This window comes from Micropterus salmoides, unplaced genomic scaffold (assembly GCF_014851395.1).
Source record: "Micropterus salmoides isolate LMB-PRFRI ecotype aquatic unplaced genomic scaffold, ASM1485139v1 Ms_hic_scaffold_15, whole genome shotgun sequence".
NCBI classification, from domain to species: domain Eukaryota; kingdom Metazoa; phylum Chordata; class Actinopteri; order Centrarchiformes; family Centrarchidae; genus Micropterus; species Micropterus salmoides.
The window spans coordinates 34,084,275-34,100,699 of NW_024040596.1; the positions used below are offsets into that span (position 1 = coordinate 34,084,275).

Here is a 16,425-nt window from a genome sequence, read left to right on the forward strand (position 1 = left end):
TCAAAGCACCCCGTCATTTCATCTGTTCTGTATTGAATTACAATATGTCTTACTCAGTCTCTAAAGTATTGTCAAACAAACCAGCTATTAAAACCTCTTTAATAAATTACTCAGGGCGCAACTGTGTAGCTTACACTTTACAAAGTGTTTGTCACGGTCAGCCATATTTTTCGTTCCCTTTCGGAGTCAGGCATCACCACGCAGCTGGAACCTTTTTATAAACAGTCTATGGCTGCAACGCTTTAAGGTTGATTGTCAGATATTTCAACTTGGACATTTCCGAGCAGTCTGGAACACGGCATATGCTTCAATCCAGCCTTCTTAGCTTTCACTTTTGATTTCAGTCAGTCGGATCTGCGTCGTGTGTTTTCTCTGTTTGCATTTCCCCCCCACTTTACGACTATTCGACAGCTAAATAAAGCAGAAACGATAGACAGGTTTACTATTAGGACAGGCAGTAAGTTATTTGACTGGAGTTATTATTTCGTGAAAAGAGTTTCGTTTTCGTCAGTCAGGTCATGGCGGAGATTTACAGTAACCGCCCGATAGAAGATAAGGTAAGGAATATTAAAGTATTTGACGAGTGTGATCGTTGGTCTACTTATTGGGAAGGACTGTAGTCCGGTTCAGCTGGTAACAGGGCTATTCCTTTTTGTCAGATGGACGGTGGTCTGGAGGAGGAGGGAAGTCAAATGGAGGAGGCCAAGAAAGAGCTGGAGACTTGGAAGGTACGACGCACAGTTCAAAATATTTAAATATGGGATTCCAGAGTGAAGTAGGCTACCGTTTTATTTCAACACCGAAGTAAGTTTAGGTCGAGCTCAGCATACAGAGAGAAAAATGCGAGTCGCTCAACGCGGAGTTTCAAAACAGTATCTGGCAAAATACATTGCGGTATGGTGTAATATTGTAGCCTACATTTCTGTTCAAAAAGGTAGGCTTCCTGAGAATTCAACAGTTCCGTGAAAAGCATCAAGTTAGTAGAACGCAGCACTCAGATCCTTTATTTAAATTAAAGGACCACCAAGGGGGAGAAAATACTCAAATATAAGTTAACTTCCTGCATTCTGTATAGGCTATATAAAGGTTCAGTGTGTAAGTTGTAGTGACATCTAGTGGTGAGGGCTGCGAATTGCACCCCCCCCCTCCCCTATCCAAGCGAGCCGTAGATATCATCTATGAGATAAAAGAAAATACCAGTCAAGAAATGAGGTTTCTTTTAGATATATTAAGAATATATATGTATATATATATATATAAATTATGTAAAACCAGATGTTTTTTTGAATATTATTGTTACTTGTTCATTAATAAACAACAGCCACATGAAGAAATGAAGTGCTACATCATGTCTCGTACTCCTGTAATACAGTATTTTACATCTTGGGAGTGTTGGCTCATCTGGACTAACATACCAAAGTAAATGAAGAAATTCTCTAACACTATCACATCTAGTGCATCAAGTATGACCACTGACAGATACCAGGACAATGTAAGCCTCACTGTTTCTGCAAACATTACCAAAATGTCTATTTTAATTTTTTTTTAAATACAACAGAAACACAAAGTAGTACTGACAGCCAAAATTTCAGCTTGTGGTAACACGGTGTAACGTTTTTAATGGGCATTTAGCATGTGAAAGTACAAATTATATATTTGTGTGCACAGTGGGAAGCAATATCCAATAAGTTTTTTTAATGCAAATTCGGAAAGTATTTATTATTGGTCACTTGATAGGCACACGGTCTTGTTATATATTGTTTTCCACCAAGGCAGTAAAATGTGAAGTTTAGCTGCTGATCTGAGCTTCCCTGCTGTTACCGTTTCATTACCGATAATATTCATCAGCTGTTTGACTCAGGAAGGTAACAGCACTTTTCTGTCCACATAACAAAGCCATAACAGAGGCTGGAGAATAACTACATGAAGTTACAATCCAACTACATACTTTTTCAAAGTTTAGCTGGCTGATCTGAGCTTCGATGCTGGGAAGCTGCTGTTTTATTGCCAATTAGCAATCAGTTGATTCTCAGGAATGTAACATACAAAGCTAAAACAGTGCTGGGGAGAGAGAGAGAGAGAGAGAGAGAGAGAGAGAGAGAGAGAGAGAGAGAGAGAACTACATGAAATTAATCCAACTAACACCACAAGCCAAAGAACAGCGCTGGAGAATAAACCAATCCAACTAACAATAAATGTTTTCCTACCAGTCACTAAAAGTTTAGCTGGCTGATGCTTCCATGCTCTAAGCTAACGTTACGGTTTTATTGCCAATTAACGTTACTGATCAGCTGATTGTGTCGTTAACGTAACTGGCAAAGCCAAATCACAGACTGTAGAACTGTGTGCTCCTTCAGTTGTCCAAATGTCACTTCTCTTTTTACTTCTAATAAACCAGAAGACTACTCAGAGACTGTATATTGCTATTATTATTAGTCCTTCTTCTTCTTTGTACGTATTCAATGTAGTGACAGGCATCTACACTACCGGAATTACACAAGCAGAAGAAGCACGCCGTGATGATGAAACGCGCTCTGTAGCGCTGTTTGTTCGTTTAAGACTATGGTAGAAACATGACGACAAAATACAGCAACCTCCATAGGAGGGGGTGCCCGCAGTTATGTAGATAAAAATGTCTTGTTCTAAGGTAATAAAAACATAATGGTTCATTATGTATGGTCTTTATACACCACTGAGAACATAGTTATGGATCTCATATTGCATTTCTGTCAATAGATCCTCAGAAATGTTACACACTGAACCTTTAAGATAAAGAGGTGGTATTATGCTCATTTTCAGGTTCAAAATCTTATTTAGGGGTTGTACCAGAAGAGGTTTACAAGGTTTAATTTTTTCAAAAAACACAATTTTTTTGTCATACTGCACATTGCTGCAGCTCCTCTTTTCACCCTGTGCTTCCTTTTAGCTATGGAGTGATACATCTTGTCTCTTAATGATCTTTGTTGGGAGTTGCACATGCGCAGTTTGTAGTTAAGGACTACTAGCCAATCAGAAGCAGAGAAGGGTGGGCCAGTGAGAAGCCAGAAAACATGCTTCATTTCAGCTGTATATGTTGCCGACTAGCTTGGCAACATGTACTGGAGCAAGAGAGAGTTTCAGAGTGAGTTATTAAGCTTGATTTATACTCCTGCGTAGGGTCTACGTGCGTCGGTGTATCCGGTGTCATTCCGAAATTACACCCCCAAACACCAGTCGGCAGTAGCGCTGCAGCGTCCACTGCGTTGACTTTTGCCGGCCGAGCAGGCTAACTTCCGGTTTAGCGCTCCGCTAACATGAATAGTAAAAGTTCCCTGTTTCGTCACAGGGATGAAAGGGAAACGACTGGACTACAAACAAGCTGTTTTCAAGCAGTTCAGAGCAGAGTTTTCTGTGGGAAATGAATTCTTTAAAATTCAAAGACCAGCTAGAGAAAATATCCTCAAGTAAAGTTCTGGAACATCATAACGACTATCATTCAGTGCCAAAGTCTAGTTGTATCCACATGTATGTAGTCAATAGCTTACTTTCAAATCAAATAAGTACAATTCAATCATTTTTTAACAATATTTTCTATCAGTTTTCATATCCAACTATAGGGACTATAAATAACTATTCTAATAATAAATTCTAAATTTAAGTAAGCTAAAAGCTGTATTTAAAAATATGACGTTTTTATGTAGATTTTGAAAAATAATCCACTTCATTTCAGAAAAATCTAATAAAAAGTGAGGTTTGAGTTTCCCCTTTTTCCCTCTCCTTTATTGAGTTATATCACTTTTTTTGTGCATGTAACAGGTTTGCAAAGTGAAAAAGCCCAAAGTCCAGCCCAAGGGGACTTCCCATCTCCCACAGAAAACTCTGCTCTGAACCGCTTGAAAACAGCTGATTTGTAGTCCAGCCCTTCACTTCCTTTACTTGTGACCTCACAATGAAAACGCGTCATAAAGCTTGCCAAGCAGCTTGCGGGGGTCAGGCACGCCCTCAAACTAAGCTAGTCTGAGCGGAGGCCCTATGGCTCCACTCGCCTTTGTTTGGTTTTCCATTGTAGAAATGTTGTACCTGCTTCCAGGTTCTTTTTTTCGTATCACCTCCGTCGAGGTTCCAAGTGAGCTGAGGGAAACTAAAATGTAACGTGAAAACACGACAGACTGCTGATTGGTCAGAGAGAATATTCATTCGAATATTGTCAGTTTTACGAGAAGTGATGGCTGGTGTGTGTGTCGCATTGAACATTACGTTGCGGCAGTTGTGTGTGGCGTCGCTATGACGACAAGCTACGTAATGGTGTGTGTGTCGCATTGAACATTACGTTGCGGCAGTTGTGTGTGGCGTCGCTATGACGACAAGCTACGTACTATCTCTGGGTACTATCTGCAATGGAAAACGGCGCAGGGCCGAGTAGAGTCGAGTCTATCGATTTGCGCTATGGTAACATTTTTCAGCAAGGCAGCATAGATCGTCAGAACACTGGCAACAGTTCAACATTTAGTCCTAAAAGACGATGCAACTCCGACTCTGTTTGGGCCTGGAAATTCACAATCACAACCTGTAAGTATGCTTTATTGGTTGTGAATTATATTTAAAATAAACACAGCAATGTAACGTCACAGACTGTTCAAGTGCGGAGTTGTTGTAAACGTTGGCTAACACTGCTAAAGTTATAGCTATAATGCTAACGTTACACCTGATGTGAAAGCTACTGAGCAAACGTTGAAATTGTTTGGCCAATTTTTGGCAGATTGAGTTGAAATATGGTGATTTATGTAGTGGTTTATGGTAAGATGTGGAACAATGATGAAGGACTTGTGAGTAACTTCTACCATCTGCTAGGTTACGGTCGCAGTCTGAAGCGGCTTTGATTTGGATCACACTACCTTGTTTCTTACGACCCGCCCTTCTTTGCTTCTGATTGGCTAGTAGTCTTTACCTGGGATCTGCGCATGTGCAACTCCCAACATAGATTTTGTATATGTAAGATGCATCACTCTGTAGCTCAAGAGCGGAGCGTACAACACACAGGGTGAAAAGAGGAGCTGCAGCAATGTGCAGTATGAGAAAAATATGGTGTTTTTTGAAAATTAAACCATGTAAACCTGTTCTGGTACAACACTTAAATAGGATTTTGAACCTGAAAATGAGCATAATACCACCTCTTTAATTGACTACCCCTGCTCTATATAGTCCATTTACTGTCGATTTGCAGTCTCTTCCCTCTTGTGGTATTAATCCAGTTTTTCTGCCTCCACTGCCACTACAATTGAGGTGAATATAATTCAGTTTGTGGTGTTCACAGAATTAAAAAAATACATTAAGAAAATTCAACAACATGTGTTCCCGTTAATGGCGTAATCCACCACCATCATCTGGAACTGGAACTATTTTCTCCTGAACAGTTTCTGTGCAGCCTGTCCTCAAGTCTAGCTGGAGTCTTTCTGAACTCTTCCTGCTTTATCTTTAAGACTAAAGCAGAGAAAGCTGATGATGTGAAAGCCAGGCTGATATTGGAAAAACTGGAAGAGGATGAAGCCAAGACGAAGGCCCAGCAAGAGATGTTTGCTTGTGTCAAAAAGCAAGAGGATTGTCAGAAGGAGTTCAGTCAAAGCATGAATGCAGTGCAGGTACAGTAACATCTACAGGCTGCTTGGAGGAAATTAGATGAGAATAACAAGGAACTCACTAATTTCTTCCTCTTGATTCTTTCACACAGGATGAAATTCAAAAGCTTGGTAAACACAAAGCGGATTTGCAGGACAAACTGTGGAGATGTCAAGATGAACTGGAAGCTAAGAGGGCGAAGTCTATCAAACTGAAGCAGAAATTTAAGGTGGGAATGAAGAAAGTCCTCAGGACCCTCCAATGTGCAGCAATAAGACTACATTAATTACACCAGTATTAACATACAAAATAATTTTTATGATGTCACAGATACAATTATTGTCCTGTAAGTCTGTGTGTTCCTCCACCTCTAAAGATTTACGCCCAGATTCCAGACACAGAGGTAAAGTTCAGCGCTCAGAATAAAGAGGAGAGGGAGGACGATAATCAGCCAATCAGAGGAGTGTTTGCCATCAGCCAGAGACCGACTGTGCTTCTGCAAAACGGACAGGCACTTGTCACCTTTGAAGAGGAGAAAGGTACACGTGACTTAATCTTCTCTACTACTTGTTAGACTGTAATATGATAAGTAGCTGAGTTCGTTTCTAAAATATTATTCAGATTCTTTCTAAAGTAGAAAAGTAAATCACTGAAGTGAACTGAACTTTACATGACCCTAACATGTGTGCCCACCTGCTTTATTGTTTATTCATTTTCATTTATGTAGCTATTGAGCCAGCAGAGGTTGCTGCTGTTTTGGACATGTAGTAGAAGATGAAATGACTAGCACAGTAACAGACGAACATGTCCAAAGTGAACTCACTGGGGATTAGGGATGAGGATCATTTGTTTTATGTCAGTGCCAATACGTTACAGTAGTGATACCAAACCCATACTTTAACAATACCTTACTGTGATGAGTATACCTATCTCTCTCATTTTTTTCTGTTCTCCAGTTGCCTCTCAAATCCTGAAGACTGCCAAGTGCTCTGTGTCCTGTGACAGTTGTAGTTTGGAAGTGAAACCAAAAAGAATAACCATGGATCCTGCTGTTAAGTTTGAGGTACATTTTGTGCAGTGATGGTGTTTTTCCACTTTCAGGCCATGACAAGTATTGCTGCACATCAACAGATTGTGTGTGTGCGCGCCAGACTTGGAAGCGAAGCTTTACTTTAAAGTGTTTAAAGTTTTAGCGTACCAACTCATTTCCTAGCATCAGTACTGCCTTTCAGAACAGCGGTGCACTGTTATTCCGTTATACTGTATTTGGTAAGTATTGTTTGCGGTGACTCCCTGTAATTGTTGTGTGCTGTCATCAATGAAGGTCCACCTCGATGTTTCCAGAAAGGAGCTCAAGGTTTCCAAAATCCCCTCTTCCATGCCAGAGGAGAGAATGAAGGACCGGCTGGAGATGAGTTTCTCCAGGCCCAGCAGAGGAGGAGGAGAAGTGGAACGTGTGGAGTACGATGAGAACACTGGGACAGGACAGATCACTTTTCTCCACCCTGGAGGTAAAAATCATTGGACCACATTTACTTAAGCCCCTTCTCCACTGCATGGTACCAGCTCACCTTGACTCCACTTGCCTTTTTTAGTTTTCCATTGCGGAAAAGTTGTACCTGCTACCAGGTTTTTTCGTATCACCTAATACTAAAATGTGACGTGAAAACAGCAGGCTACTGAGAATCGTCACCATTCACTGCATCATCATCATTGCGCACGCCAGACAGTTATATTTTACAATTTTCACACATTATTTCATCACTAAATCCACTTCTGAGAAATTTTGAGGTGAGAAATCAGCTGTGTAGATTTAAAAAATTTGCAGTTTTACGAGAAGTGATGGCGGAACAAAAAATGTGTGAAAGTTTTCGGAGTTGAGGAGCTCCGCAAGTGGCGGCAGGGGAAGGCGACCGGCAGTGTGTGTGGCCGGCTGGTTCCTGCAGCAACAATGGCAGCGTAAAAGCTCTTCCACAGCTGGAACGTTTTCATACTGCTTATCTGTCTTGTCTAGGGCTGAAACAATTCATTGATTAAATCGATTTAATAAAATGCATCGACACAAATTCTTTGCATCGATGCTTTGTTTAATCCATATAACTGTTAAGAACACTGTTTCACACGGACATTTATTACTGTTGCACATCGTGCTTTTGCTGTGAACATGACGTGATTATAATGGCACTGAGAAAATAGCGAGAGACAAAGAAAAAAGTGTCGAAAGTATGGGATTATTTCAAGCTAAAGAAAACAACAACTCTGTAATGTTACCGTCCGTCTAGCGTAAAACAAAATAATGTCGCCTCGGCAACAGCACGACGGCAGCTGAACAAAAAGCAGCCGGTGTTCTGCCAGCGGACCACAGACAAGGTAACAGCAACTTTAGCATTTAACTGAAATCATGAGTTGAAGGCTTGACAAAGTAAGCTGCAGTCCTCAGCTGAAAATGTGCACATGTGCGTTTGTTGTTCTCCTTTTTGGACCGTGAGTTGTAACCTCACAGGCTGCGTCTGAAATCACCCACTACTCACTGTATAGTGGACTATATAGTGACCTCGCCATTTTTTAGTGCTGTCCGAATATATAGTGATAATTGTTATACCCTGTATAGTCCACTCAGTGTATCCCAGAATGCAATTGGAAAAGTAGTGTACAACCTATGGTCACCAACCAAGCCCTACATATATATATACAAAATAACGATCGGTAGTGTCCAAAACTGTTTTAGTAATTTTAAATAATGCGAGTGAGCTCACTGTGTAGTGCTCTACATACAACTCCCTACAGAGGGGTAGGGAGTAGTGAATGAGTGGGGATTTCGGACACAGTCACAGTCATTCGTTAACTGGGAATGGGTGCGCTGTTGCCAAGCAAAGGTACTTCTTAAACGATGAATTGTTGAAATAATCTATAAAAGCTTTGAATACTAAAATCATCGTTAGCTGCAGCACTAGTCTTTACATTCTGAGGAATGTTGAAACTTTTTAACTTCAATCAAGAGACAGCTGTATATGGGTCGCTAGTGTGTGTGTCGCACTGAACATTACGTTGCGGCAGTTATGTGTGGCGTCGCTATGACGACCAGCTACATTGAGGGGTACCATCTCTGCATACTATCTGCAATGGAAAACAGAGCACGGCGAAACCGAGTGGAGTAAGGCAAGGTAAGTTTATTTGTACAGCGTATTTCAACAACAAAGTGCTTTACATTAAACATAAAAGCAACACAGGGAAATTGAAAAAAGAGTTTCAGCAGACCTGCAGTTATGTGGGAGTTTGTTCCAGATATATGGAGCATAATAACTGAATGCTGCTTCTCCTCGTTTAGTTTTGACAAAAAGCAGACATGCTCCAGACGACCTGAGAGGTCTGGATGGTTCAGAACGAAGCAGAAGATCAGAAATGTATTTTGGCCCCAAACCATTCAGTGCTTTATAAACTAACAGCAGGATTTTAAAATCAATTGTCTGACGGACAGAAAGCCAGTGTAAAGACCTCAGAACTGGAGTGATGTGATCCACCTTTTTCGTCTTAGTGAGGACTCGAGCAGCAGCGTTCTGAATCAGCTGCAGCTGTCTGATGGATTTCTTAGGGAGCCCTGTAAGGACACTGTTACAGTAGTCGAGACGACTGAAGATAAATGCATGGATAAGTTGGTAACCTGCTGAGACACAAGTCCTTTAATCCTTGATATATTCTTCAGGTGATAGTAGGCTGAATTTGTAATTGTCTTAATGTGGCTGCTTAAATTCAGGGTCCAGAGTCCATGACTACGCCAAGATTTCTGGCTTGATTTGTGGTTCGTAACATCACAGATTAAAGCTGAGCACCAAATTTTAATCATTCTTCCCTGGCTCCAAAAACAATAACTTTATTTCTGGCACATCCAATTGTTGACCTGCTCAATACGGTTACTCAGCGGAAGACATCAAAACAGTTATTTAGTGCCAAGAAAGCACTAAGCTGGTGAAAAACAGCTTTTTCAATGATTTTACTTAAAAATAAAATCAAATTAAATAAAAATTTAATTAAATACCAAGATGGCGCTGCAGACGGCCGCCTCGGGATTACCCTCCGTAGTGCGTTTTGTGTTTTTGTTAATTAACGCTGTGTTCTGCCGTCCCTCTCTGGTAACTTTTACCAGAGAAGAGCTCTTAAACATTGGACTTTCTACTGCTCGTACTATTCCACTGCTCTTTAATGACCCTGGAACTTTCCCGGAGTTATTAGTTGGAGGAGCGGCAGCTCTGTTTGGGATCCTTCGGAAACGGCGCAGGGGAAAACGTGCAGGTGCGCTGGTTAAGCTGAGACTCCCTTCAATCCACCTGGCGCTCTCTATATCCGCTCTCTAGCCAACAAAATGGACAAACTGCTGCTCCTCAACAGAACTAACTCGGACTTCTGCAGATCTGCTGCCCTCCGTTTCACCGAATCCTGGCTCACCGAGCACATCCCAGACAGCGCACTTCACCAACCGGGATTTAATCTCATCTGCGCAGAGCTCACGGGAAAAACACGGGGAGGCGGACTCTGTTTCTATATAAACGAAGGTTGGTGCACAGATGTCACAGTGTTGAAGAAATCGTGCAGGCCTCACCTAAAGATATTATTTATAATCTGTAAACCGTTTAATTCACAGCAGGAGTTTTCCTTGTTTGTTCTGGTCGCTGTTTAGATTCCACCTCAGGCCTGTGTTAGTGAGGTGTTACTACACCTGGCCGACCAGAAAACTAACGAAAAGATGGACCAACGAGTCAAAGCTGGAGTTACAGGCCTGCTTTGACTGCACTGACTGGAGTGTTTTTGAGGCTGCAGCCACTGACCTGGAGCAACTAAAATGACACTGTGACATCTTACATCAGATTTTGTGAGGACATGTGTGTGCCGACTAAAACCTTCCACACATACAACAACCAAAAACCCTGGAAACTCAGGCAGCTTCGTCAGACCAGGAGGAGGCCTTCAGAAGTGGGGACAGAGTCCTGTACAACCAGGCCAGGAACACACTGACTAAAGAGGTCAAAGCTGCAACGAGGTGCTATGCTAAAAAGCTAAATACGGACACTCTCAACTACAGGAGACCATCCCTCACCACTGCTGGTACTCAACGATTGGCAGACTAGCTGAATGGTTTCTACTGTAGGTTTGAAAAGCCCAGAGTCACACCTCTCCCCCACTCCAACACCATCTTCAAACAGTCACCTTCCCCCCCTGACCTCTCACCTGCACTCAAGATCTGTGAAGAGGACGTGAGCCACCTCTTCCAAAGGCAGAAGATCAGGAAGGCTCCTGGACCTGACGGTGTCTTACCATCATGCCTGAAAATCTGTGCAGACCAGCTGGCCCCCATCTTCACTCAGATCTTCAACAAATCACTGGAGCTGTGTGAAGTTCCCTCCTGCATCAAACGCTCCACAGTCATCCTGGTCCCAAAAAAAACCTCCATCTCTGGTCTGAATGACTACAGGCCTGTCGCCCTGACATCTGTAGTCATGAAGTCCTTTGAAAGAATGGTGTTTGCCCACCTGAAGGATATTACAGGCCCCTTGTTGGACCCCCTGCAATTTGCCTACAGGGCTAACAGGTCAGTGGATGATGCTGTCAACTTGGGTCTGCATCACATCCTGCAACACCTCGACTCTCCAGGGACATATGCAATGATCCTGTTCGTGGACTTCAGCTCAGCGTTCAACACCATTATCCTGGACATCCTCAGCACCAAATTCACCCAGCTCACTGTGCCAGCCTCCACCTGTCAGTGGATCACAAACTTCCTGACTGACAGGAGTCAGCAGGTGAGGCTGGGAAACATCCAGCACCCGGACTATCAGCACTGGCGCCCCCCAGGGGTGTGTGCTCTCCCCACTTCTCTTCTCCCTCTACACCAACGACTGCACCTCAGGAGACCCATCTGTCAAACTCCTGAAGTTCGCTGACGACACAACAGTCATCGGCCTCATCCGGGACGGTGGCACGTCGGCCTGCAGATGGGAGGTTGATCAGCTGGCTCTCTGGTGCAGTCAGTCAACAACCTGGAGCTTAAGACGCTCAAAGTTGTGGAGATGATCATGGACTTCAGGAAAGAGCCCCCCCACTCTGCCCCCATCACCATACTCAACAGCCCTGTGTCTGCTGTGGAATCCTTCAGGTTTCTGGGATCCACTATATCCCAGGACCTGAAGTGGGAGCCCAACACTGACACCATCAGGAAGGCCCAGCAGAGGATGTGCTTCCTGTGTCAGCTCAGCTCTGGAGATTTGTTTTCTGCCACCTGCGTTAAGCGTTTTGACACTCACTTTTTAGAGTTTATAACCAACGTGGCATTTCTCCATGGAGATCTTCTCTTACCAGAGACCACCTTCACCTTGGCTGGTGCAATGGCATCAGTAACCTTTGTAACTTTAGAATTGAAATTATCACCGACTGAGACCCGTGAGAGGGCGGGTGTGGAAGAGAAAGCCTTGATTAATTTTTCACAAGCATGTTCAGTTATATGCCGTTTTGTGATTACCTCTGTTTGCACATTAGTGTGCACGCAGATAGCACTCTCAAAGAAAACACAGGAATGATCAGAGAGAGCAGCATCAGTCACCACAACCTTGGAAATGTCCAGACCCTTGGAGATGACCAAGTCCAAAGTGTGCCCCTTATTGTGTGTGGGTTCCGTCACATGTTGAGTCAGTTCATAATTATCAAGAACACAACACAGTTCTTTAGTCCCTCTGTCCTGGGGGTTGTCAACATGTATGTTAAAATCACCAACAATAACCACACAGTCAAAGTCAACACAGACAGCAGTTCACCAAAGTCATCAAAAATTTGCATAGTATTTAAGGGGCCTGTAGATATTTAGAGAAATAGCTCAAGAAGAGGAATTCAGCTGAAGAGCCACATCTTCAAAAGAAGCAAAATTCCCATAAGACATCTTTTTGCATTGGAGGGAGTCATTAAACAAAATGGCAACTCCACCTCCTCTCTTATGCACTCTAGCTTCTCTGAAGTTGGGAGGGGTAGACTCGATAAGGACAGCTGCACTGTTATCTTGGTCCAACCAAGTTTCAGTTAAAAACATGAAATTAAGATTGTGAGTGATTATAAAAATATTGATTAAAAATGTTTTTCCTGCAACAGACCTGACATTTAATAAAGCTAAATTTAGTTTATCTGGCCCACTTTTTGCAACAGGTTGTGGTTGACGAGGAATTAATGATAAATTTGCAGGCTATGTTGAGTGCTTCCTGTTTCTTAACAGAAAAAGAATGATGAGTGTGTTAACTATCAAGACAGGAATGGAGAAGACTACCAGCACATTGGGCCCCGGCTTGTCCTTGGAAGAGTCATGAGTGCCATTTTCCTTGTAGCCTGGACCCAGCACGTATCAGACAGAGCTTTCTGGGCTTTTCCGCCATTGCGGAGCGGGAGGGCGGGTTGGCCGCTGTGTTTGTGACACGTGTCAAACCTGTAGGACTTAGAACCAGCGGTGGAGGTGGACAGTGAGGGGGGTTTAGGGTAGAGGGAATGGGAGTAGAGCGAGCGAAGGTGCGGGGAGTAAATGTGGTCCCAGCAATAACCAGCTATTTCATGTGATCAGTGAAGTCCAACAGGGGGGAGGAGGGAGAAAGGGTGTCTGGAGAGAAGGGTGTCCTAGATGGGGATTGGGGGGGTAAAGATGGTGAATCTTCACTGTTGGTTTTCAGTGAGGGAGGTGGAGGCTCTTTCTCTTGGCTCAGATATCTCCTGTGATCAGAGCTCTCTTCCTGCGGGGGCTGAGGTGGCTCTCCTTCAAGGTTTCTGGCGTGTTGTGTGATGTCTTCTTGTTTTGATTCCTCTTGTCCTTGGCAGAGGGAACAGATGAGTGACGCAGAAAGTAAAACAGGTTGGAGCTGAACAATTTTAAAAGGACTTGTTAAGTCGAAGTCCATCTGCCTTAAAAAGATGTATGCGGTCCCATAGAAAGTAAAAATTTTCAATAAATTGTGAATGGACAGTACATGCCGTTGAGAGCCACGTGTTCAATGCCATCAATCTGCTGAATCTCTCAGCTCCTCTTTGGATTGGCAGTATAGGGCCACTGATAAACACCTCAGCATTCAAAGAGCTGACTGTGTTCAACAGATTATTAAAAGCCTCTTTCAACACTTCAGACTGTTGCTTCAAAACATGTGTTGTATGATGTTTTTCACAGCAGGATGTTCAGCCACGATATGCAGGATTCTTTCTGCCAAGTCAGACACTGTATCCTTCGGAAAGCAGCGTCACCCACAATCAGAGTTTGAGGCCCAGTCGTTAGCTTTCACTGCAGCCTTTTACTTTCTGATTTACTCTCAGTCCTTACCTTTCTGTGTGAGGACGGGAGATTATCCAGGTCATCAGACGGAGATCCTGGGTCCTGCAATAGTGGTAAAAATCTGTTCTGTTGTTGCACACTAAGTTGTTGTGGAGGTTTGTTGCTAACTCTCCCTTTCGCAGCTGTCTACGGCTGTGTCCTACTAAGAACTAAGGGTTGAAGAGGGGCTCTGCCTGCATGATGATGCAGGCCAGCCAATCACATCACAAATCTCAGAACGCTGGGTTCTGCCCTCCCATTTCCCCAGGGAAGACTCCCACTTTCAGATTAATTACTCAGTACACAGGCCTTGTGCTTCTTCGTAGTCTTGTTGGTGCTAATTAGCCGTTTGTTAGCATGCTCTTGTCCACTGTTTTGGGTCCATGGCAAAGTAGTGTCATTCCCACATAGTCCATTCACTTTCACATTCACTTCTAACCTGTGGATCTTGGTTTCCAGCACTGCAGTTTTCTGTAGAAGTTTGTGGATGTCGTCAGTGGAAAAGGGGGGGCATCTTGTTGCTAATTAGCATTAGCTATAACTCCAGTCACTGCAGTACAAGCTAGTGCTACTGATAGGCCTCACTTAGATCATAAAAGTGTTTAAAGTATGGCAATAGCCTACTTTATCTGAATAGATGACAGTCCCCGTGATTTAAAAGTATCCAAGAGCTGCTGCTCATAATTTCTGGCAGGAAAAAGAGTTTCAACAAAAGAATGCGAGCAGAGGCAAGAGCAAGCAGCAAAGCATCTGCACTGTAAGAAAGCAGGAAGCGAGTTGAGTCAAGTTGAGCTGGTACTGGTAATGGGAAAAACGGCATTGGACAGTGTTGCAGTGCAAATGTCTCCTTAGTCAATTTGCACCCACATTCTGTGTGTATTTAGCTCTTGATTTACTAAAACTGGAGCTCAAGAACCAATTCTGAAAAGCAGTTACAAAACTGGATTTGTTGGGACTGAGGAATTGATTAGTCATGTCAATGCTCTTATATTGTTAACCATGTAGCATAGCTGGGCCCTCTTCTAGAAATGTAGCTTAAGTATACTAAGCCAAGCTATCATTGTTAGTGAGCTAAAATTATATTTACCTCTCTCATCCTCAACTTGTCAGTCAGTTAACTTGGCTCTTAGAACACATCTTAACCTAATTGCTACTCCGATAGGTCCCATAGAGAGCTGCTGCTCTTCCAACTAATAACTCAAAGAAAGTTCCAGGTTCGACACACCATTTACTGTTTACCATGTTATACATGCGCATGCATCAGAGGTGCACTCCTGGACTTAAACACATAACACTACACCTACTCTAGTAATCTGTAATCTTTGTCTGATGAAGGTGGCAGCATCTGGAGGCAACACCTCTAAACACACACCTTCAAGTGCACCACAAGAGTGAGGCTGCCAAAATACAGATTTTGAGCGAACATATGAATATATCTTCTTGTAAAATGTCCTGTGTAATTGATAACACTGGTGTGTAATGGTAAGTGTATTAATCGGTGGGAAAATGTCCTCGCCATGGCATACCTTGTGAACAAGTCCTTTGCCACCCAAGAAGTGGATATGACTCCCACCAATTATTATAATAATGAATGTTTGGGGTTCACCTTGAAAATTCTTAGTCATACAACTGTCAAAACCCTGCACTTCTTAAGGTGTAAGTCTAAGGGATATAAAGATATAGCATTCAAATATTATTTGTGTCAGCCTGTGTCCATGTCAAGTCCTATGTATGCCAACTCGTGTCCATTTAATTTTGTATCTATGTAAACTCCTGTCAATGTCAACTCTTATCCAATGTCAACTCTGTGTGTGTGTGTGTGTGTGTGTGTGTGTGTGTGTAACTGTAGTTGCTGAGAGCCTGGCCCTGAGAGGGAGGTACCGTGTGGATCTGGAAAATGAAGTGAATGTGGAGGTTGGACCCATTTACAAATACCATCTGCGCAAATTTCAGGTAAGATACAGTACTAAGACTGGGTATTCCTCTCCTGCTTTTGTTTTCCCATACATACTCCATAATACATACTCCAGTGTAGAACCCTAACAAACCACACTGATCACAAAAACGATTTAAACCCAAAGACTGGGGTTGGAATGAGCACATGATTTCATCTGTACATTATGATGCAGTTTTTGTAAATAATTCCACCCTTTATCTAGAGTCACTACTAAATCAGAACAGCGAAAATCTCATCTATCCTTTCATTTACACATGCAGTATTTACTAATATATAACATATAATACCACTTCCATGGCAATTCATGGCATTTCTGAAAAGCACAACTCAACTTAGTTGACTGAAAATATTTTAGTCCAGACTTAATATTTTAGTCCAGGGAATTATTGTACTTTTTACTCCACTACATTTATCTTAGCAGCTAGATTTACCTGGCTTTTTGATTAAAATGTGTATACATATGGTACGTATGTTAGACTGTATACATAGTAGGGGTGTGAAAAATGATTGATTCTTTGATGCATTGCTATACGGATAAATTTTATTT

At 42.5% G+C, this 16,425-nt stretch overlaps 1 protein-coding gene across 1 annotated transcript in view; it reads left to right on the plus strand.

Moving 5' to 3' along the window:
• Positions 1-272: 272 nt before the first annotated feature.
• The window catches only part of nmi (N-myc (and STAT) interactor), a 31,532-nt gene continuing 15,379 nt past the window's right edge, over positions 273-16,425 (plus strand). Inside the window, exons 1-8 of the mRNA XM_038719784.1 lie at positions 273-557; positions 660-728; positions 5,460-5,618; positions 5,708-5,824; positions 5,972-6,134; positions 6,552-6,658; positions 6,920-7,106; positions 15,771-15,874. Coding sequence (XP_038575712.1) covers positions 519-557; positions 660-728; positions 5,460-5,618; positions 5,708-5,824; positions 5,972-6,134; positions 6,552-6,658; positions 6,920-7,106; positions 15,771-15,874 — 945 coding nt within the window. The 5' untranslated portion in view covers positions 273-518. The remainder of the gene's footprint in view (positions 558-659; positions 729-5,459; positions 5,619-5,707; positions 5,825-5,971; positions 6,135-6,551; positions 6,659-6,919; positions 7,107-15,770; positions 15,875-16,425) is intronic.